Consider the following 22,816-nt stretch of genomic DNA (forward strand, 5'->3'; position numbering starts at 1 on the left):
GATGCCTTCCTCCAGTACACGGTTATGCCCTTCGGGTTACATAATGCCCCAGCCACCTTTCAGCGGCTGATGCAGAAAGTGCTTGGTGATGTCCCAAACTGTGAGGCTTATTTGGATGACGTGGTTATCTACTCGGATTCGTGGGAACAGCATATACGTTCCCTAGAGCAAGTTTTCACTTGATTAAAAGATGCTTCGTTAGTTTTGAACTTAGAGAAGTGTGATTTTGGACAGGGTACGGTTAGTTACTTGGGCAAGTTAGTGGGACGTGGTATGATTAAACCCATGCCAAGGTCCAGGCTATATGCTCATTCCCCGTCCCGCAAACGCTGCATGAATTGAAGAGGTTCTTGGGGATGGCCGGGTATTACAGGTGCTTCTGTTGCAATTTTTCGGATGTTGTGATACCTCTTACCCAGTTGCTTTGTAAGGGCATGCCGCTTGTATGGTCCCCAGCCTGTCAGGCTGCCTTTGCTCAGCAGCTCCCCCATTCTAGCTGCCCTGGATTTCGCCAAACCTTTCAAGTTGGAAGTGGATGCCAGCGGATTAGATGCCGGTGCTGTCCTCCTACAGGAAGACAGCCAAGGGTTAGACCATCATATTTGTTACTTCTCCAAGAAGTTTGTGAAGCAGCAGCTAGCTTACAGTGTGATTCAGAAGGAAGCCCTAGCTCTTCTTTTAGCTTTACAACACTTTGAGGTGTACGTAGAAGATTGCTCTTGTCCAGTAGTTGTCTATACCAACCACAACCCTTTGGTTTTCTTGTCCTGAATGCACAATATGAACCAGCACTTAATGTGCTGGGCTCTAATCGTCCAGTCTTTTAACTTAGAGATTAAACACAAGAAAGGGGTTAGTAACCTTGTGGCAGATGCCCTCTCCAGAAATTGACACCCTCGGTTACTCGCGACTCATTTTCTGTTTGTCCTAGTTTTCTGTTCTTTTGTTTGTTTTTTTTCGGGTGCCTTTGATTGCTTATGTCTGTGATTGTGAACACCTGCCCGGGATCACTCTTGTGTGAGGGGGGAGTTACGTGCTGTAAGATTTGGGAGGTTACCCTGCAGGTTCTCTGGACGTCCTGCCTTCGCCATTCGTCAGCCGCTCCTTCGACTCCGCCTTCCGGACCTGGCCATGCCTCCCTCATTTTCGGAGCTGTTTCCGGTTCATGGAAAGAAAAGGCCACGGCTGGTGTACCTCGGGAGCTCTGCTCATTGTTTTTGATTATTGTGGTTTGCTTTATTGGTTTTGAACTTGGTGTATGAAAGTTTTGGTTATTGGTTTCTGATTTTCCGTTTTGCCCTTTTGTACTTTCACTTTTGGTTTGATTTCACGCCTGTTGTTGACTATTCTTTTGCTCGCCCCCTTGGACACCGTCGCTTTGAATTGTGTGTTTGCTGTATGTGTTTAACTTGGTGCATAAGGAGTGACTGCTTTTTTTTTTGTTTTGCAAGACGTGGTAATTTATTGTATGTTTGGTTAGGGAGATAGGTTTAGTATTGCTGTTTCGTTTCCACTTGTTTTTGTTACACTTAGGTTTAGCTTAGTTTTGGTTGTGCTCGTTAGATGTGTTTTGTTTGTTATTTTGGCCACTGTCACTACTGAAGTCTGTTGCACCTACTGTTGTGAAGTGTCTGTGAATAAAATATAAAAAATACTACAAAAACATCCCTTTGTGTCTCGTGTTCCCTTTTCCCGGTCCCTTTTGTCTTCCCTTACCCTTTCCCTTTTCTTTCTGTTTATCCATAACCCTAGACTGGGGATCGTAACACTCCATTAAAAATCTCATTCATCTCTTTCACATTAATATTAGTGGCACATGCATGATTGTAGGAGACTGACCAAACAGCACACAGTTTAAGTAAAATCCAGGCCAAATGTAAATGGTAGTTTACAAATCCGGTCCTAGCTGTGTCCTTCCTGACATGGATTAGGTGGTAACCCTAAAGTCAAATAATTCTTTAACTTACTTAGTGGCCTCTGTTGTAATAATGTGTGCTCGTGTATTTTTACCACAGTAAGATTTTTTCGTTTTTTCCTCTTATTTTATACTTATCCTCTGTTAGTACTTATTACCTTGTCTTTTTTACACTGATAATTTTTTTCTCTTATTTTATACTTATCCTCTGTTGAGTACTTATTTCTTACCTCTCATTTTTTGGTATGTCTAGCACAGCCGGAGAGTACTTTTTTCAGCCAGGAAAACACATTTCACTCTATGTTGTACCAGCTATAACTACATGTGACGAATAAAGAATCTTGAATCTTGATCTTGAATCTTGAATAATTAAAACATAAAACTTTGGCTCCTTTTTGTACAGATGATTTGCAGCGACAACTACAATTCAGAGCATGCAATTTATTGTAACGTCAAATGTATTGTCCTTAAATTTGACGCCTCAATTTGACGTCACTGCCATCAGGAGCAGGACGGAGAGGCGGAGAGAGGTAGGGGGGCGGGGGTTCCGAGCTGTAAAGCGAGAGAGCGAAAATTGCTGCGGAGAAAAAGTGGGGGGACGTGGAAGGCTTTCACAGAGTCCGCAGTTTGCTCAGGCAAATGAAAAATAACAAATAGTATATATTGGGCGAACGTTTAACTGATCAGAAGAGAAGATTGTAGTTCTACACGGGAATACAAAAATGTCGTCTCCAAGTCCTGCTAAGAGGCGAATGGACACCGATGTGGTAAAACTGTATCCTTTCTCAACATAAACAACAAGGAACATAAGAAAGCATCATCTCTTCTTACACTAGAAATATAATGACAACTGTTTAAAACGAACAGCCCTAACATCTATAACCGGCGTGTATTAATATCTCGAACTGTAGGGTATTGTATGAGCAATTATAAAGCCAGCGTTATTGATGTTAAGATTTTCATGACAACAAAAAGTGAGACAACCTAATTTTGTGCATTGCCGACGTTTGTGTGTGTGTGTGTGTGTGTGTGTGTGTGTGTGTGTATATATATATATATATATATATATATATATATATATATATATAATTTTCCTCTGCTTTACTGATCTTGCTAGGACGTGGCAGTGTTGTGAATGTCCTATATCTCGAATGCTTTTGTTTGTACAGTAAAAATAGGTGTTATTACACAATCACTTATTGCTTGGTGTTGGCTATGTGGCTCGGTCTGGTCGTTTCAAACAGCAGCATTTGAGCATATAATGCGGCTAGTTAACTGGTTAGCCGGCTATTTTTAGCTACTTGCTTAAAATGCAGCTAGACAGATTTTCAACGATTTGCAGCCTTAAGCTAGCTACAGTGCTCGGTGGCTATATTTGGAGCCACTGCAGTATTTTCATACAGGTTAAAGATTGTTTTAGATCTGATTAACTGGTGGTAACTGCATGGTGGTAATGTAAAACTAACAATATTTATAAAATTCCGATAGTTCGGTGTGTTTGAATATTTACCTTCGTTGACTTTCTCAATATTATTAATATGGCAACCCAACAAGAATAGCCTTCCATGCAGCTAGTTAATAAATTAGCCTTAACTGCCACATTTAAAACAACTTTATATAACTTCTGTTGTCAGAGAAATCAACGTTTTACTGTATGTAGTACTGTAGCATAGGCAGTTGTAACTCCGAGAAAGCTTTTTGTTTTTTACGGTGTTAATATTGACGAAGCAGGGCCATATATGCCATCGATGTAGGATATATATGAAACTGTGATATTATTGATCATCGAATTAAAAAATAGGTTAATGAGTCAGGTGGTTTAAGTACACAATTGCAAAGTTTTCCTCTCACAAGTAATCCGAAATGGGAATTAGAAAGGCATATCACATCTGATTTGTCGTTTAAATGTTAATATGTGGTATAGTGTTTTTAACATTATCCTTTTCTGATTTGGTACCTAGCTTAGTATATATTTTTGAAATAAAAAAAATCGGTTCACGAGTCTAGTTAATCCGTTTAACTAGATACAAAAGACTTAATGTTACCAGCAAAATTAACGCCGCTATCACCTTTAAGTTTAATGCATTTAAACATATAGTTGATTAACATCCGGTTTAACGTCCGAAACAGCTGTGGTAATGTAAGTTTACCAAGTTTAGTCATGTTCCGTACTTTTGCTATTGTATAATGTAGGATTGTACAAATAAAGTGGGTGATGTATTTCTGTAAAGGTGCGCAGCTTTCTATCATGTTTGATCCCCCCTTTGCTTTGCTTAAAGTACTTTAAATTATCCGGCTGTTTTCGAGTATAACGCGGTTATAAAACGCGGATTACCGGTAAAACTGTCCACTAGATGTTTTTTTTTCTTCCTGTCACTGTTGTCTGCTAGTGTTTGCATTATGTGGTAAAATGACTTGAGTGCAAGCACTTATTTACTACTGTGTGATTTTTGTCTGAAAGAACATCGACACCGAGTCACGTTATGTCGCGCTTCCCAGGGTTTTTGTCGATTCACAGTCAGTTTGTCATTCGCGTGTAAACGTGTTACACGCTTTAAGTTTGGGCAGCGAACGCGTCGCTGGAGTTTCCGTGAAATTCAGAGGAGCGAGCGAGCGAACTGTTTGCTGTTTTGTTCCTTTTCCGAGGCGAGCTGGAGCGCTGATTGGCCGCTCGGTTACTACCCGGAAGCTGGCAGAAGGCGGGGCTAAGCGAACAGCTGATAAAATAACAACAAGAGAGCTGCAACTGTGGCTCGTCACGCGTGGAATCGAATTGAAAGGTGAGGGAGTCATAGAAAATGCAGAGAAACCAGTCAGATCTCATTTGCGTGATTTTCTTGTTTGCCCCCGAGTCAACAGGTAGTTATACTAGAATTGAATCCCACTGTCTGTAGTATCATGTGGAATGATGTTATTTTGAAGGCTCATATGAGGTACCATGTTTTTGCCCTGTAGTTATTATAGATAAAACTTAAATTATATAATTTACTTTTATGGTCTTCTGAATTCACTTTGTGTGTTAATGCAAAACATATATAAAAAAGGCATGTTTAAGGGAATTGATTTGTTGGGTATTTGGGTGGTCTTCCTTGTTGAGCGGCTGACTGGGAGGACTGGGAATGAATCGCAGGGTTTTTGCCTGCTGTGTGTAATCCCTGAGATCGGCTCTGGATCACCAAAACCCTGACTTAACAAGTTCTGGAGGAAATTGGATTTATGGGAAAAAAAAAGTCTAGTGATTCTCTTCTGTCTAGTCTGTCTAGTCTAGTGATTCTTCTGACAGTGCACTGTTAATGGACATTTAGACATAAAATGGTGAGTTTTTAAGAGGGGCTATAAATATGATAGTTATTACTACTGTAAGAGTGTGCTGTTTTAGTACTGAGTAATTGCATTATTTGTAATGTAATTTCAGTAAGTTTTAGTCTTCAGCCCCCCTTCAGACCTGAGAAAGGACAGTATCGTATATTCCATATTTTTATGCACTTAACAGGATGTAATTATGTTGTTAGCCATATTCCTGTGTGTTTATTTCTAAAAGCCTCGTAACCCATCATTAGAAAGTCTTGTAATTCCATGGATTGCTGGCAAACTGGCAATTTGCCCGTTGCAAAGGCTTTGTGTTGATTTAATGCTGTTAATTTTCCATTCATGTTTGCTTCACAATTTCTTAGCTGATCCTTTTCTTCACAGTGACTTGGCATAAGATCAGCACTTGTATGGCATACAGGAGACAGGTGAATGATATGGTTTCTAATGCTCCTATATTTGACTTAGAAATTTTAGAAATGATACAAGTTGTTGAAATATTCTGTGATTTTCTGTTGGCTACTTGTACGTATTCAGGAGTTTTGGAGCATACCCCTATAAACACCCCCTGTATTCCTCGCGTTCTACTAGTCAGATGGTCATTTGTACCGTTTGCCTGTTTAGGACTTGATTTGACTGTTTAGATGGGTGTTTGGCTTAATTGCTGACATACCTGTTGTCTGTCGCTCATGCCGTTTTCATCATGTGTTATGGTTAGGGGTGCCCATCTCTCCCTCATCCGATACATTTCGTGATACATGGGCTACGATACAATAAAAATAAACGAAAAACATAGCAGTCTTAGCCCTTCAGTACATTGCAATTCATGACTTTGCAAAGACCCTCTAACATCGAAGCTATAAAATGTTCTATGAGTGCTCAGATGGGAGAGCAATGAGCTGGACTCTAAAGTCTCACGCACTGACCATGACACGCATTTCAACCAGTTCACACGCTCACACGCCACTCTTTGTGTTCCTCACCCTGAGAAGTAAAGGATGACGCCCACCAAGGTGTCCCATTATGCAGGATTAATGGACGATGCACAGGCATACGGAGCGGAGTTTTCTGCCGACTTAATAACTGTTCTGAGTTATACAGAGATAATAGCCACCTACCAGCCAGTCAGAAAATAGTATATGTTGTTTTCGGGTAAATTCCAAAATAAGTTATATATGATCCCGCTGCAAGCACATTATTACATGGATACACACACAGATGGAGTGCAGAAAAGGAGGAAGTGTAAGAGCAATATCCAGTGAATGAGGTCGGCGGGGCTCTCAGGTCTCATGCACTGACTGTGAGAAATACGCTTTGCCCCTAATGTAATATCGCTCCAAACCTTTGATGAAACTTGAGCCTTGGCAATGAGCATCCTATCCATCCATCCATCCATCCATCCATTTACTTTCGCTTATCCGAATGAGCATCCTATTGAGGTAAAATAATTGCAGTAATAATTACATAACAGTAGCACTAAAGTAACAAGTGCAACATTTAACTGAAAACAGGGTACAGCAGCAAACTGTAACCAGTAGCTATAGAAAATATTGGCGTACAAATTTCCATTTTTTAAATGTGCCATCTCACCAGGTGAGTGGGAAGATTTGTCGTTACCGCTGTACTGAATCACTGTTCTACAGACTTTACAAATGGTCAGAATTTTGTTCAATTTTCATTCCTTCTTATAAAATCCAAATTTCTTCCAAACTTTAGATTTTAGATTTAACTTTAGAATTTGATGGTGGACTGTAAACCGTTTCGTGGGACATAGATTGATCCAGGTGTCCATGTATCAATGTAGTTACATCTTTCATGTTAAAACCGGTTGAGTCTTCACACCCCTGGTCACGCTGGTGGCACAGTGGCCCCTCCTGGACTTTGTGAATGAGGGTTAACGCTCTCTCTGGCTGCCCTCCCCTGAGGTGGAGAACTCCTATTCAGGGGACACTTTGCCCATTGGCATTGCATTACATTTCAAGGTAGGCTTCTCTCCAAAGCAGGGCTGCCTCTGGTTGAATGCTGTCTTTTTGTCTGCCTGTCCTGGCTGTTCTCCTGTAGTCCCCTCTAGGACTGGAGCTGATTATGAATGTTAGTCTGTGCTGGGCCTCTTCATATCAATGTGGGATCCTCACATATACTCTCTTTATACTCAGAGCTGTAAGGAACGCTGCTCATCTCCCACCTCTTAGTTTTCAAGCAAACAGGAAAAACTCCTCTTGAGCTGGTGTTGACGTGGTTGATCTCTTGATCTGATGTATGGCTCTGATATTGTTTTCTTGACAACTCTGCCAGCTCTGGAAAACAGATGCCATTGATGATAATTTGAACAACAACTTAATCACCGGTGATCAGCAACTTCCTCATGTGTGGGACACTTACTGTTTAACACACAGCAGTAGGGCTGCCACTAATGACTGTTTTACTATGGATTCATTTATGGACTATTTTACTGATTGATTGATTAATCTAAACGATTAATTTTCTTCCATAAAATCAAACTTTGTGCAGATCATTAGATAATTATTAGATATTTATTAAATACAAGGACATTAAATTTAAGATATTAAAATCATGTTTTCCGTACTAATGGGAATGTAATAAACATGAATAGACAGCGCTTACAGTGGTTTTGCCTACTCTGGCGGTCCATCAACCAGAATAGCGCTTGCTGGTTTCTTTTCAGGCGCTCGTGCATAACGCTTGTGCCGCTCTGTTATGCCATCGAGCTTTGCAGTGTACAAGCCACCTTTTGGTTTTGTGTTATTTTTAACTACTCCCATAATTTCTTAATGATGTTGAAGAGAAACATTTGTTATAATGAACTGAGGCATTTTAGAAATCATAAAAGTAATTTCATTAAAAATGAAAAATCACTTGCCATCTTGAGACAGAAGTTATTTAAAAATCTTTTGAATTCTCAAGTTTCCGGCATATGTAGGCAGGTATTCTTTATTGCTTCCTGGAGCATTTATGGGTGCATATAGCAGGTTTAACAAAGTCATGACACAACAGACACTCCGATACATTCTTAATGTATTACTTTGAATTATATTTAGGTACAATACAAGATGGGTTTGTGGGGGGGGGGGGGTTTAAACCCCCAAGCCTAAAACTTGAATGAATTTACCAGCCTAACCTGACACTTAAAGTCATTAGTTTACTTGCTGGCTTGAGCTCTGACTTTATTTCAGTCAAATCATGGGAAGCACGTAGTTTTCGGAGCTGTGTTCTGCTGTTTCACACTGGCATCACTGTTTACCCTGAGAGCCTGACTTTGCAATGTTGACATCGGAACATATCATCAAAGAGGTTGCTTATATTTCTTTGCTGTCTGTGTTAATTTGGTTGTTGTTTTGCTGGCTGTATATCTATCCATTGATCTATCCCTGCTTATTGTTTTGGTTAGTGTTGTGGGGGGACCTGGAGTCTTTCCCAGGTAGCCAGGGCATGGGGCTGGGGTACAGCCTGGACGGGTACCAGTCCATCACGGGGCTGGGGTACAGCCTGGACGGGTACCAGTCCATCGCAGGGCTGGGGTACAGCCTGGACGGGTACCAGTCCATCACGGGGCTGGGGTACAGCCTGGATGGGGTACCAGTCCATCACGGGGCTGGGGTACAGCCTGGATGGGGTGCCAGTCCATCACGGGGCATGGGGCTGGGGTACAGCCTGGATGGGGTGCCAGTCCATCACGGGGCACGGGGCTGGGGTACAGCCTGGATGGGGTGCCAGTCCATCACGGGGCACGGGGCTAGGGTACAGCCTGGATGGGGTGCCAGTCCATCACGGGGCACGGGGCTAGGGTACAGCCTGGATGGGGTGCCAGTCCATCACGGGGCACGGGGCTGGGGTACAGCCGTGATTGGGTGCCAGTCCATCACGGGGCACGGGGCTGGGGTACAGCCGTGATTGGGTGCCAGTCCATCACGGGGCACGGGGCTGGGGTACAGCCTGAACGGGGTGCCAGTCCATCACGGGGCACGGGGCTGAGGTACAGCCTGGACGGGCACCCCATCACGCCTCTGGCTGCTCTTATGTTGTTCTTTAAGCGTCTTGATGATCACCAGTTAAGATGGAACAGAGTAATTAATGTTACTGTGAATTTGCATTAAAGCAGCCGAAGATGTGGGTGAAACTCATATGGGTGAATGGGAGAGGAGTAGGCAGTATGTGCGTTTGTGTCTCTGTCTCTGTATGTCTGTGTCTCTCTGTCTGTGTGTCTGTCTCTGTCTGTCTGTGACTCACTCTGAGAGTGTCTGCTGCCTGTGTGTATAGTTGGTCTGTCCCAGTACAGCGAGATTCAACCATAGTGTATGTGGTGGAGGCAGGCCTAAGGCCTGCAGCACGCTGTGACTTTCCCATTCCATTCCTCTGTGTGCTAAAGCAATGGCGGCATACTGAGGCTCTGACCAGTATGGCCTGGTCATGTGATACATTCTTTTCTCCTCAGTGTTCCTGTTCTACCTTAATATAACCCTTAAATCCTCTTATTCCTTCTTGCAGACTCCAGGTTTCAGTCCTGGTACTAAATAGTCAAATTTGCTACAAAACAAGTTTTTTTCCACAAAAAAGAATCTGTTGCTTAGCTTTGGTAACCCAGGTCATATGCCTCGCTCAAAGTGCAACGCTGATCTGCAATAAGTGCAAGTGACTCCCTGATGACCGAAGCCTGCATAGACTCGACCTGCAGGTAGGGGGTGTAATTAGCTCCAGAGCAGATGAAGTGCTCTGACAGTTGAGAGTGGAAGTGGATGGAGTTGCTTATGACACAAAGACCTCCCTTCATGGGGCAGGTCCTGGAGTGGTGGGGGAGGCCAAGAGGAAAATCCCTTTGGGATTCCCAGGATGAATAAATCAAAACCGTTTTGAACATACTGATGATGGATTTTGTATAGGAGAGTTCAGAATTTCACAATTCTCGAATCCTAAAAAGTTCGAGTTCAAATTTTCCCCATAAGAAATAATGGAAAACCAATTAATTGGTTCCCAGCCCCAAAAAATTACACTTAAATGTTTTTTTTTTAGCATTTAAACACAAAATGAACAGGATAAAACAAGAAGAGCATATAATGTACTAAACACATCTAAGCACATTTATCAAAACAGTAATTTGTAAAGTAAGAAAATAAATGTATCCAAACAATGTGTAAAGTTAAAAAAAACAAACTAGTGTCCTGCCCCGATTGTCCGCTCCTTCCGTGTGTCACGCCCTTCGTTAACCTCGTGTGGGATCCCCGTGTTATCAGCTGTTTCTGGTTGTTGTCATTAGTCCTCTGTATTTTCGTCCGCATTTCAGTTTGCTTCCCCAGTCCAGTCATTGTATTGTCCGTCTGCGTTTTGCCTGCCTTACCCGTAATTAAACTCTGTATATCCCAATACCCTGACGTCTGCGCCTTTGTCTCCGTTCCGTCCCCGCTGGGCATGACAATATTATTATAATTAAATGTATTAATAGTTTATTATTAATATTAAAATAATTAATAAGAAATCTTTTTTAAATGTATTTTATTATATAATAATAATTACTGTTACTATCATTGTCAATTTATTTTTACTGTCTAAATATATGTATTCAGCTAGTGTAAACATGCACGATGCTATCACAGTGAATTCATGCGAGGCTGAGACTGAAGTGTTACCCTTTGTTTCTGCTGAGAGAAGTGCCGCGTGACTCATTTCCCCACGCGTACAAGATATCTTAGGTCTGCATTCACGGTTTGACTTCTGAAATTCAGATCAAGTTCTAGGTAATTTTTTTTTAACTGGTTGGTACGATTTTTAGTTCTAATGAGTTTGAGAACTGAGGTACCACTGTACTATAACATGTTGGGTCTATTTCAAGTTGACATTTCTTTCTTACATTTGTGTCACTTATATCATGCTTATGTTCCATTAGGTTATTTATAATGGCACGTGCAAATAATGTGTCTTAGCACTAACTTATAAAACTCAGTAATTATCGTGTCCTGTTATTGCAAATGTAAGGAATGAATTAATGACTTTATTTGCTGATAGCTAGAAAAGATGGTCTAGTTTGGTTAATAATTGTTCAGCTCACCATTATTAGACCAGATGGAAATTAAACTGCAACTTTTTTTGCTAGCGTGTGTCTGAACAAGAGAGAAAGGCACCATGTATGTCTGTAAAATTATACGCAATGGAAGGTACATCCATATGCAAAGGATAAATGCAAGATCATAGCAGCTGATTCCTCTACAGTCGTGGGCAAAAGTTTTGAGAATGACACAAATATTAATTTTCACAAAGTCTGCTGCCTCACTTTTTATGATGCCGGTTTGCATACACTACATAATGTCATGAAGAGTGATCAGATGAATTGCAATTAATTGCAAAGTCCCTCTTTGCCATGAAAATGAACCTAATCCCAAAAAACCTATTTCCATTGCATTTCAACTCTGCCACAAAAGGACGTGCTGGCATCATTTCAGTGATTCTCCCGTAAACACAGGTGAGAGGACAAAGCTTGAGATCACTCTGTCATGCTGATTGAGTTAGAATAGCAGACTGGATGCTTTAAAAGGAGGCTGCTGCTTGAAATCATTGTCATTCCTCTGTTAACCATTTTTACCTGGAAGGAAACATGTGCAGTCTTTGCTTCGCACAAAAAGGGCTTCACAGGTAAGGATATTGCTGCTAGTAAGATTGCACCTAAATCAGCCATTTATCGCATCAAGAACTTCAAGGAGAGAGGTTCAGTTGTTGTGAAGAAGGCTTCAGGGTGCCCAAGAAACACCAGCAAGTGCCAGGACCGTCTCCTAAAGTTGATTCAGCTGCGGGATCGAGGCACCACCAGTGCAGAGCTCCCTCAGGAATGGCAGCATGCAGGTGTGAGTGTGAAGACTTCTGGAGGATGGCCTGGTGTCAAGAAGGGCAGCAAAGAAGCCACTTCTCTCCCAGAAAAACATCAGGGACAGACTGATATTCTGCAAAAGATACAGGGATTGGACTGCTGAGGACTGATGAATCCCCTTTCCGATTGTTTGGGGCATCTGGAAAAAAGATTGTCCAGAGAAGAAAAGGTGAACGCTACCATCAGTCCTGTGTCATCCCAACAGTAAAGCATCCTGAGACCATTCATGTGTGGGGTTGCTTCTCAGCCAAGGGAGTGGGCTCACACAATTTTGCCTAAGAACACAGCCATGAATAAAGAATGGTACCAAAACATCCTCCGTGAGCAACTTCTCCCAACCATCCAAGAACAGTTGGGTGATGCCTTTTCCAGCATGATGGAGCACCGTGCCATAAGGCAAAAGTGATAACTAAGTGGCTCGGGGAACAAAACATCGACATTTTGGGTCCATGGCCAGGAAACTCCCCAGACCTTTATCCCATTGAGAACTTGGTCAATCCTCAAGAGGCAGGTGGACAAACAAAACCCCACAAATTCTGACAAAGAATAGGATGCCATCAATCAGGATTTGGCCCAGTAGTTGATTGACAGCATGCCAGGCAAATTGAAAAAGAAGGGCCAATACTGAAAATATTGACATTTTTGAATATTAGTTTTGCATAAACTTAATGTAATTGTCAATAAAAGCCTTTGACACTTAAAAAATGCTTGTAATTATACTTCAGTATCCCATAGAAACATCTGACAAAAAGATCTACAAACACCCAAGGAGCAAACTTTGTGAAAACCAATAATTATATCATTCTCAAAACTTTTGGCCACGACTGTACACAAAGTGCATGTTTGTAAAGGTGTCGTGATCATGATCACATCACAAATTGAAACACTTTTCCTGAATGGCCTGAACAAAAAATCTTTCTTTGAATCGGTTCTTTGAAATTTAGCAACACTGAAGTCTTGGAAAAGTCATGAAAAAGTCATTGAAATTTGTTGATCAAAAGTGTTCGAACCCTGCAAAAGGGCCCCCTCTGGGCCCACTGGAGGTCCTGGAAGTGAAGGTGTGAGGCTGAAGGTTCAGCCCAGCTATTCCCCAGCCCCGGTCTCACTTCCTGTCATTCTTCTAGCCTAACACGCTTGTGGCTATTGTATGGCACACACAGACAGGTGAATGCAACACTGCTTACAGAGTGTCGTCCTGATAACTCCATGCATGAGACGTGACTGTGGGCCAGTGTAGGTACGGTAGTATGATGTATAAGGAGAGGGATTTCATACCTGAGATTCCCCATAATGCCTTGCTGCCGTATACTGGAGCATGGCTCAGTCCCTTTGCTCTTTCAGAATGGAAGCACATGGTATAGAGTTTGTTGCGGTAAATGTTGGCCCTTATAATCCACTAACCAAGTGATGCATGTGTTGATAAGATCTTCTGTCCTAGAAATTCATACATTTCTATAAAGTTTTTGTTTTTTTTTTTTGTTTTTTTTTTCTTTCTCTCCTCTTCTGGCTTTTTCCCATATATGAGCTTTAACACACTGCAGCTACAGTCAGGCGTGTCACATCCTGGGATTCTGCTTTAACCCTTTTAGACAATCTGCAGTGGTCCCAAATGACACTGGAGATCCATATGCTTCATACAGGACTGCCTTTTTCATCTGTAAGCTCAAAGTGAAAATGTCTGAGTTTATTACATTTTCCTCCTGTTGGCTTTGCCCACCATCGAAAAGAAGTGACAAGGCGGCAAATGCAAACACAGTGGGCATGATGGAGGTGATGAACTGCTGCTGCTCTTGGACCTGGTCCTTATCTGAGGTCATCCTGGCGAAGGCTCGCTTTCCTGGCTCCCTGCTCCTCTGTGCGTCGTCTGCTCTGCATATTCTCAGCAGCAGTGCGTGAAGTTTGTTTGGACGTGACGTGTCAGCGTTCAGCCCCTCTGGATGTCCTAACTCTTTGCCAGGTTCTGTGTCGACAGGCTGTGATCGCACATGGTGCACATTATGGTGTGAGTGATTCATCCCTTTTTTTAAAATCCTTTATTTACTTACCAGATGCCTGTTGGCAGCCATGTCTTGAGGACCGACCTGCATGTATGCTAAATAAATGGGGCCCATTTCCACTGCTAAGAGTCTTGTTTAAGAGCTGCCACATGGATGTATAACATAGTTGTCCAGCATCTCAATCCAAGCTGTTTGATTGAAATGTAGCCTCTGGGCAGCTTGGTTTCACCTCAGGTGAGAAGGGCTGCCATGTGCTTCTGTTCTGAAAGAGCGAAGGGACTGGGCCATGTGCTTCCTGGGCTGAGCTGTGACTCTAAACACACCCTGCTGTTAACCCTCTGTGGTCCTTGGAAGGAGACCTCGACTGAAATAACTCGGTGCCTTAGCCAGATTATGGTCTCAGCAGCACTGACATGCACTTCCTGGCACCGTCTCCTATGCCAGGCAAACAGATGTGGGTCAGACCCAAATGCAGAGCTTCAGGGTCTAGGGTGAAGTCCAGCTTTCTTCCAGACTGGAACCACTGTGTGAAACACTAGTTGTTTGGCTTTGTAGATGGAAGGCAGGGTGCTGTGTGTCAATGGTAACATTGTGTGTAATGGTGCATTGTAATGGGAAGTGATGAGTGTAGTGAAATTATTGTCTGTGTTAAACCCAAACCGGCTCATAGTGTGACACAAATGCCACCCGTGTCATGCTCAGTCAGAAATGCTAAGTATGGGTAAAGGATTTAAAAATAAGATATGAAAATGAATTTTATGGTTCTCCATATATCTCTCTGGTCTACATAAATGCTCTGTTTGGAAGTGACTGGTCGAACGGGACCAGACCGAAAGTCCAGCTAGACTATCTGTCCTAACTGTCTTCCTTCAGTTAAGACCTTAACTTCTTTACTTCTGCTCAGCATTGAAAGCAAACATGAAGTGACGATACTCAGCGGACTCAACGAATTACTCGTGAAGTTTTATGGACCTCAAGGAAGTAAGAATCATACTTTTTTTCATTTTACTCCTAACCCAGCCTACTCGTTTTAGCACTTTGGTGGTGTATGCTGCAGAAATGGAATTAAACCCAAAAATGGCCGTACGCTCGCTGAATGTTGCTGTGGGCGTCATGTGGGCTGTGAGTGTGGGGCCTTCTGCTCGAGGAAGCGGGGATTTCCAGTCAAGCACCGTCTGTTTGTAGCTGCTGTGGAAGGAAACCATTTCCTAATGACCGTTATGAGACTGTGGATGACGTACCAGTGCGAATGCAGTGCACCCAGCCAAGAAAAAAACCACCTGTAACCGATAACCTGCAAAATCACTCAGATCACTCTGTGACTGAATAGTTTTTTCTTTAATTTTGCTAAATCATATAGAAATATTTTCGAGAGACACAGCAATGCGTCATAGCTGATGGTGCTTGTGCACCCCGATGTGCCTGTCCCTTCTGGAAGCACCCAGCTTCCACCCGTCCCCACAACCTGCCCTGTCACCTGACACCGGGAACCGCCAGATGTTCAGCTGCTCTGTTCGCCCCTGACCATTTTTTTTCTTTCCCTCTGCTCTAGCGCCATACGAAGATGGTGTGTGGAAGGTGCGAGTAGATCTACCAGAGAAATATCCATTCAAGTCCCCCTCTATAGGTACTGAGCTGTGTCTAAATGCCTTTCCAACAGCATTTACTGATCTCCTCTGCGAATTCAGTTTCTGGTCATTTTCTTGTTTAGTTTGTGAGTGTGGAGATGTACAGTATCTCACAAAAGTGAGTACACCCCTCACATTTTTGTAAATATTTTATTATATCTTTTCATAGGACAACACTGGAGATATGACACTTTGGTACAGTATAAAGTAGTCAGTGTACAGCTTGTATAAGAGTGTAAATTTGCTGTCCCCTCAAAATAACAAAACACACAGCCATTAATGTATAAACCGCTGGCAACAAAAGTGAGTACACCCCTAAGTGTGCCCATTTAGCCATTTTCCCTCCCCGGTGTCATGTGACTTGTTAATGTTACAAGGTCTCAGGTGTGAATGGGGAGCAGATGTGTTAAACTTGGTGTTATTGCTCTCACACTCTCTCGTACTGGTCATACTGGCCTAGGCTAGAAGAAGATTGCCAACACCCTGAAACTGCAGCACGGTGGCCAAGACCAAGACAGGTTCCACTCAGAACCGGCCTCACCATGGTCGAGCAAAGAAGCTGGGTGCACGTGCTCAGTGTCATATCCAGGGGTTTTCTTTTAAAACAGACGTATGAGTGCTGCCAGCATTGCTGGTGGGGGGTCAGCCTGTCGGGGCTCAGACCATAGGCTGCACACTGCATCAAACTGGTCTGCATGGCTGTCGTCCCAGAAGGAAGCCTCTTCTAAAGATGATGCACAAGAAAGCCCGCAAACAGTGTGCTGAAGACAAGCAGACTAAGGACATGTATTACTGGAACCATTTCCTGTGGTCTGATGAGACCAAGATAAACTCAATTGGTTCAGATGGTGTCAAGCATGTGTGGCGGCAACCAGGTGAGGAGGACAAAGACAAGTGTGTCTTGCCTACAGTCAAGCTTGGTGGTGGGAGTGTCATGGTTTGGGGCTGCATGATCGCTGCCGGCACTGGGGAGCTACAGTGCATTGTTGGAATGATGAATGCCAACGTGTACTGTGACATATTGAAGCAGAGCAACCGGGCACAAGAGAGTTAAGGCAGTGCTGGAAAATAATGGTGGCCGCACAAAATATTGACACTTTGGGCACAATTTGGACATTTTCGCTTAGGGGTGTACTCACTTTTGTTGCCAGCAGTTTAGACATTAATAGCTGTGTGTTTAGTTATTTTGAGGGGACAATAAATTTGCGCTTATTCAAGCTGTACACTGGCTTCTTTACATTGTATCAAAGTGTCATATCTCCAGTGTTGTCCCATGAAAAGATATAATAAAATATTTACAAAAATGTGAGAGGTGTACTCACTTTTGTGAGATACTGCATGTGTATATGTTTCATTATCACCACTGTGGGCAGTGGTGGCTTGATGGTTAGGGTAGCGCTCTTGTAATTGAAAGATTGCAGGTTCGAATCCCCCCCCCCCAGCAAGTCACCACTGAGGTACCCTGAGCAAGGTACCGTCCCCAAGCACTGCTCTCCGGGCGCTGAATTAGCTGCCCCCTGCTATGTCACGAAAGTCACATATGGGTCAAATGCAGTGGTCACATTTCGTTGTTGCGCACTGTGTGCTGTGGTGTGTTGACAATGACCACTGATCTCTAAATTCTAAAATTCTAAATTATTATACAGCAACATGCAGATTCAAGTCTTCCTTGAATAACGGAAAGCATTTGTCTTTTATGCTTGATTTTAAGAAAGGTGTAAGAATGACTGTCTAGTAGGTTTAGCACTCAGGAAAAACTGATTTTTTCCCCCCCCACACTTCATAGGAGATTCTAATTAAGTGTCTTGCCTCTCCAACAGGGTTCATGAATAAAATTTTTCACCCCAACATCGATGAAGCGTAAGTTATAATTAATTTTATTCATCTGCAAGTTGTGCTATGTGCAGCTGTGGACGCATTAGATTCCTAACCTCACTGACCCAGCCTGACCAGCTCGTCAGCGAGACCCCCAGCTGTCCATTCCCACGCAGGACAGCGTGTGGAACAGAGGCCTCGCTTTGACCGAAAGTGGGTCATACTGCTGCTTTCTGCATGTGGTTGGGTCCAGGGCATATTGCTCAGTGTTTCTCTAAGTCAGTGTATGTGGTTTCCCGCACACTGATAGGATTATGAACAGCGGGTCTGGGACCGCATTGTGGCTGCCGACTCAGATCAGTGATCAGTAGCCAGTGAAAGCTGGAGGAATTAGCGGCACGCTGCACAGACCTGATCTGGGATCAGCTCAAGCTAGGGGCAGGCAGCCCCAGCCCCCCTCTTCACCCCGAGTGTTTCTCCCGCAGGTCAGGAACAGTTTGCCTGGATGTCATCAACCAGACGTGGTCGGCCCTGTACGGTGAGTCCCTTTGGTGGTGGGTGGGGGCTTGCCACGTGAAATGGGGGGGTGGGTTCTGTATGGGATCGGCCTGCAGGGATCCCCCATCTGATCAGCCTGTTAGAATGGGAAGGAAGATAAGTGACAACAAGATAATCTAACTTTGCTTAGAACCTTGGAAAGGGCTGGGCTGGCCCCTGTTCTGTTGCCCCTTGCTTTTGGGTGGAGAGGTGGGTGGCAGCAGAACAGTGGTTTATCAACCGCGCGTACAAGGTTTTGTGCGTATGCACATTCTTATACATAAAATGGTATTCAGTTTCTTTCTGTGAGTATATTTCTAAGCACTCCCACCAATGCATATGCACAAACCCTTAGTGGCACAGAAGTGTCCTGCAGTAGACTGATTGGCACATGGGATGCGCACATAATTATCAACCTTGATAGACCTTGATCTAGTTACGTTCACACACAGTATGTGCAGGCAGGTCATGCTAATGACAAGGAATCTTTTTCAAAGTCATTTGAGGTCCATACCTAAAGAAATAATATATCGTCATGTCACCCCTGTGACATGAACGTGGAATCAGTGGGCTACGATCCTTTTCTCAGTGGCCATTTTCAGATCGGACCACTTCTTCCTCACCTCTGCCGCTGTTCTCATTACAGTTGACACTGCATGGCCTGCATGTGTCACCTGTCCCCATCTTGGGTCCTTTGCCTTCTTAGACAGACCACTGGTAAAGTGGCGAAACAGACCTTGTTTGTTTATTACATCCAGCAAAACTTCCACCTCATTTTCCAAGTTCATTTTCCCCCTTCAGTTTACTTTTTTCTCCTTTTTTTTCTTAATAGCAAAATACAGTTAGAAAATAACAATACAAGCATATAGTGGAAAATACATTACAAACTGGAATAAGGATATAAAGGTACATCTCTCTTCACGGTTTCCATTTCTGCAACATGTTCTCCTATTCTGTGTGTTGATGTGTGTTATGTAGAAGTCGCACATCCCTATATGGTTCATTGAGGGTACTCCTTCACATTAATTAGTATTGCTGCAGACACACATTCACATTTAGAATGCATGAGATTTATCAATGTTCACTTTGTATAGCTATTTGTACACAGGAGTGATAAACACTGATTTGCCCGTGCATTCCAATGATTCATGTGCACACATTGAGGAACTGGTCTACGCACGCTTTGATAAATGAAACCCCAGGTGATTTTTTTTTGTTTCAGAAATGTAAGACTAAGAAGTTTAATAAGGAACTTAAAGAAAATCCCAGAAAAAAATGACTTTACAGCGTGTACTCAATGCTCATGAAAAAATGTTTCAATCAAAGCATTTCTTATACATTCAATTTTGATAATTTAGCCTGTTTAAAAGACTGAAATTAATAACCATATGCTAATACAAAAACGAAATCGGCAATTAAATAAATGAGCTAAATACAGGTTAATCCTTTTGTTTCACTGAATTTTCTAAATTGAATCTGATTGAATGAATTAGTTTCCCTGCCTGTTTTGGCTGCATTGTTTTTTGTGATTGACTGCGTACCACCTAGTGGCCACATGTAGTGCTTCAGTAACTTTGACAATTGAAAGCCTACTGAGTCTTCTGTGGGATGTACAATTTTCATTTTGTTTTGCAGATCTCACCAATATCTTTGAGTCGTTCTTGCCTCAGTTGCTGGCGTACCCCAACCCCATTGATCCCCTGAACGGGGATGCGGCTGCCATGTACCTGCACCGGCCGGAAGAATACAAGCGCAGAATCAGAGGTGAGCACCCTCTGGAAGCTAGTGTATTGCCGCCCGTCTGCCCTCCGGAGGCCAATGTATTGCTGCCTGCCTGCCCGCCCTCCGGAGGCCCGTATATTGCTGCCTGCTCGCCTGCCCTCGAGAGGCCCGTGTATTACCGTCCGCCTGCCCTCGGGAGGCCCGTGTATTGCCGCCCGTCTGCCCTCCAGAGGCCCGTGTATTACCGTCCGCCTGCCCTCGGGAGGCCCGTGTATTACCGTCCGCCTGCCCTCGGGAGGCCCCGTGTATTACCGTCCGCCTGCCCTCGGGAGGCCCCGTGTATTACCGTCCGCCTGCCCTCGGGAGGCCCCGTGTATTACCGTCCGCCTGCCCTCGGGAGGCCCCGTGTATTACCGTCGGCCTGCCCTCGGGAGACCCGTGTATTACCGTCGGCCTGCCCTCGGGAGACCCGTGTATTACCGTCCGCCTGCCCTTGGGAGGCCCATGTATTACCGTCCGCCTGCCCTCGGTAGGCCCGTGTATTACAGTCCGCCTGCCCTCGGGAGGCCCGTGTATTGCCGCCGGTCTGCCCTCCAGAGGCCTTTGTATGGCTGCCTGCCCGAATGCTCTCTCAAGGCCCATGTATTACTACATGCCAGTCCAGGCCATTTAAAGATATCCTGTTGTTAGCAGACCTTTCTGTCAAGGTCAGTACTTCTCCTGACCCCCTCCCCTCCTTTTTGGCATCTGCAGAATACATCCAGAAATATGCAACAGAGGAGGCGCTGAAGGAGCAGGAAGAGCGGGCCGGGGACTCCTCGTCGGAGAGCTCCATGTCAGATTTCTCTGAGGACGAAGCCCAAGATATGGAGTTGTAGTGTGTGGCGATGTCCTTAAACAGACTCCGATTTCCCAGCCGCAAGGAGCAGACTGATATTCATATTTAAACAAGGCAATTTTTTATGACTAAAAAGGATTTTTATGGATGTAGCATTGGTGTTTTTCATTTCTACTCTCTCCCCCTCTAGACGCCCATCTTTTGCATCCTGCTCACCCCTTAACCACCCTGAGCAGTGCAGTTTCGCTGGACTACCCACTTTTCTCACCTGTGATTCAGTATGATCATGGTCACTTGGAATTCACCTCTCTTCTCCGTGGCCATCATAATAATACAGATGTTGTTGCTGGTTGTGACATCATGACAGTGCTTATTAAAGAGAGTGACTGAAGACTTAAAACCCCAAGCCAGAAAAACAGTGTTCAAAAAAGCTGTTTCATTGTATTAAACTTTCTTCCAGTCAGTAGATCATGTTACTTAATTTGAATGCTGCTGTTTGTAGGCTGGTCTTATCTGGCAACACACCGAAAATGCCTCTCTGAGAGCTTTTTTGGATTGTGAGAAATTTCCCTGTCTTTTTGGGTTGGATTTAAAGTGGTAATAATTGCTTGTCCTTCTGTTCAAACCCTTGAACACCCTCCCCCCGGCCAGTACCATGAAGTGTCAGCACCTTAGAAATGGCTGCCTGTACACAGCAGGATTCTGGGAAAGGTCACACAGTCGGGGTGACACGTTGGAGGCTCTGTGTAACATTATTTTTAGCCTGCCAGCTCGGCTAGCCTGATGCTGATATTACTGAGGTCTTGCAGGGAGGCCGGTGTTCAAAAGACATTTTTCACGTGGTTTTGCATTCTTGCAAGACAAACAAGCGGTATTTATTTTATCCTGGTTTAATTGACCATTATAGGAAAGTCTCCTCTGTTTGTCTCATTACCCTGTTGTAGTTTTACACCATTCGGAAAGTAAGTTATCCTGGGCTTTGTTGAGCCCGTGCTGTAAAAAGATGGGGAACAGCACTCTTTGGTTTCTGTGTGAAGGATAGGGCTGCATTCATAGTTTAGATGTTTGCCTGATTTTTCCGTCACTGGGTGGCAGTCTTCTCACGGAATCTTGTACAGGCCTTTGTTGGCTTGTTGATTTTGTCAGCTTGCTTTCTTGAGCTGAACTGTAATGCTAGGGTTAGTTCCTTATTTAGGAAAATGTGTGGCAAATTCAGTTTAAAATATGTACAGCAGGTTTTCCCTCATTGTAGAAGTAACTGGTTTCAGGCAGCTTCCTGTAGAGGAGAGGATTAATGAGTTCAGTTTGCATCATTATGTTGTGTAATTCATTCCAATGACATGATTTGCTGTATTGCAGATCTTGTGTGTTGTTCCCCTTCCAAGTCTTTCCTGACTATTTTATGGAGTCCTGGGTAATGCAGCCTGCATCCTGGAGGGTTGGAAGTGCTGGATGAGGCCACTGCCGGCCTGGAGCGGGACGTCTACCTTCTCTGCTCAGCCTGCAGCCACATGAAGGGAGTGACCTTCTATAAAACCTAATAAGTATTTTGCTGGGGTTTTAATATCTTTATAGGGTTGAGTATTTGCCATAGTGGATTAATTGGAGGTGGGCTGAGATGGGATGTTGTGGTCAGGAAGGGCCTTCTGGATTGCAGACTGGAAGGTTTCACAGTCAGCACCGCGCTGCTCCTTTCCCCACGGCACCCCGCTGTTGTCATGATAAACGAGGCAGCACATAGTAACAGTATGCAACAGCCAGAGGTCAGCTTGTCTGTTTATTTCCTGTTTATCCCGCATTCTGCCCGAGAAAATAACGAGAGGGACGTAACACTAACCTTGTCCCCTTTTATATGCTGGAATTGAGAGCTTGCATGACCTAAAGTTCAAAATTGAAAAAGAGCAGCTTTTGTAACCGCTCTGAATGAATGAGTGAATGAATGAAATTAAATGTGCAACTGATTCCTTTTCTGTGTGCTTCAGGTTTGGGGCCATTCTGGAATGCATTCATCAAGTTGGGATTGGGAAAAAGAACTATGGAGAACAGAATTGGAATTGAATTTGAATTTCAGGGAGATTTAAATTCCAACTCCAGTTTCATTTTCTTATTTAGACTGGGATTGATGAATGCAATCCGGAATGGCCCCAATGCTGGTGTGCTTAGTCAGATCTCACAGAATGC

The 22,816-nt window shown here is 43.6% G+C and overlaps 1 protein-coding gene across 1 annotated transcript; it reads left to right on the forward strand.

Moving 5' to 3' along the window:
* The first annotated feature begins 2,429 nt into the window (after positions 1–2,429).
* Positions 2,430–21,101, forward strand: ube2h (ubiquitin-conjugating enzyme E2H (UBC8 homolog, yeast)). Its single transcript, XM_023795555.2, has 7 exons — positions 2,430–2,690; positions 15,000–15,076; positions 15,648–15,722; positions 17,544–17,583; positions 18,024–18,076; positions 19,711–19,839; positions 20,551–21,101. Exons 1-7 carry the CDS (start codon positions 2,638–2,640, stop codon positions 20,673–20,675), a joined length of 552 nt encoding a protein of 183 aa, XP_023651323.1. The 5' UTR covers positions 2,430–2,637; the 3' UTR covers positions 20,676–21,101.
* Positions 21,102–22,816: the final 1,715 nt, after the last annotated feature.

The sequence above is a fragment of the Paramormyrops kingsleyae genome, chromosome 1, assembly GCF_048594095.1.
Source record: "Paramormyrops kingsleyae isolate MSU_618 chromosome 1, PKINGS_0.4, whole genome shotgun sequence".
In the NCBI taxonomy this organism is placed as follows: Eukaryota; Metazoa; Chordata; class Actinopteri; order Osteoglossiformes; family Mormyridae; genus Paramormyrops; species Paramormyrops kingsleyae.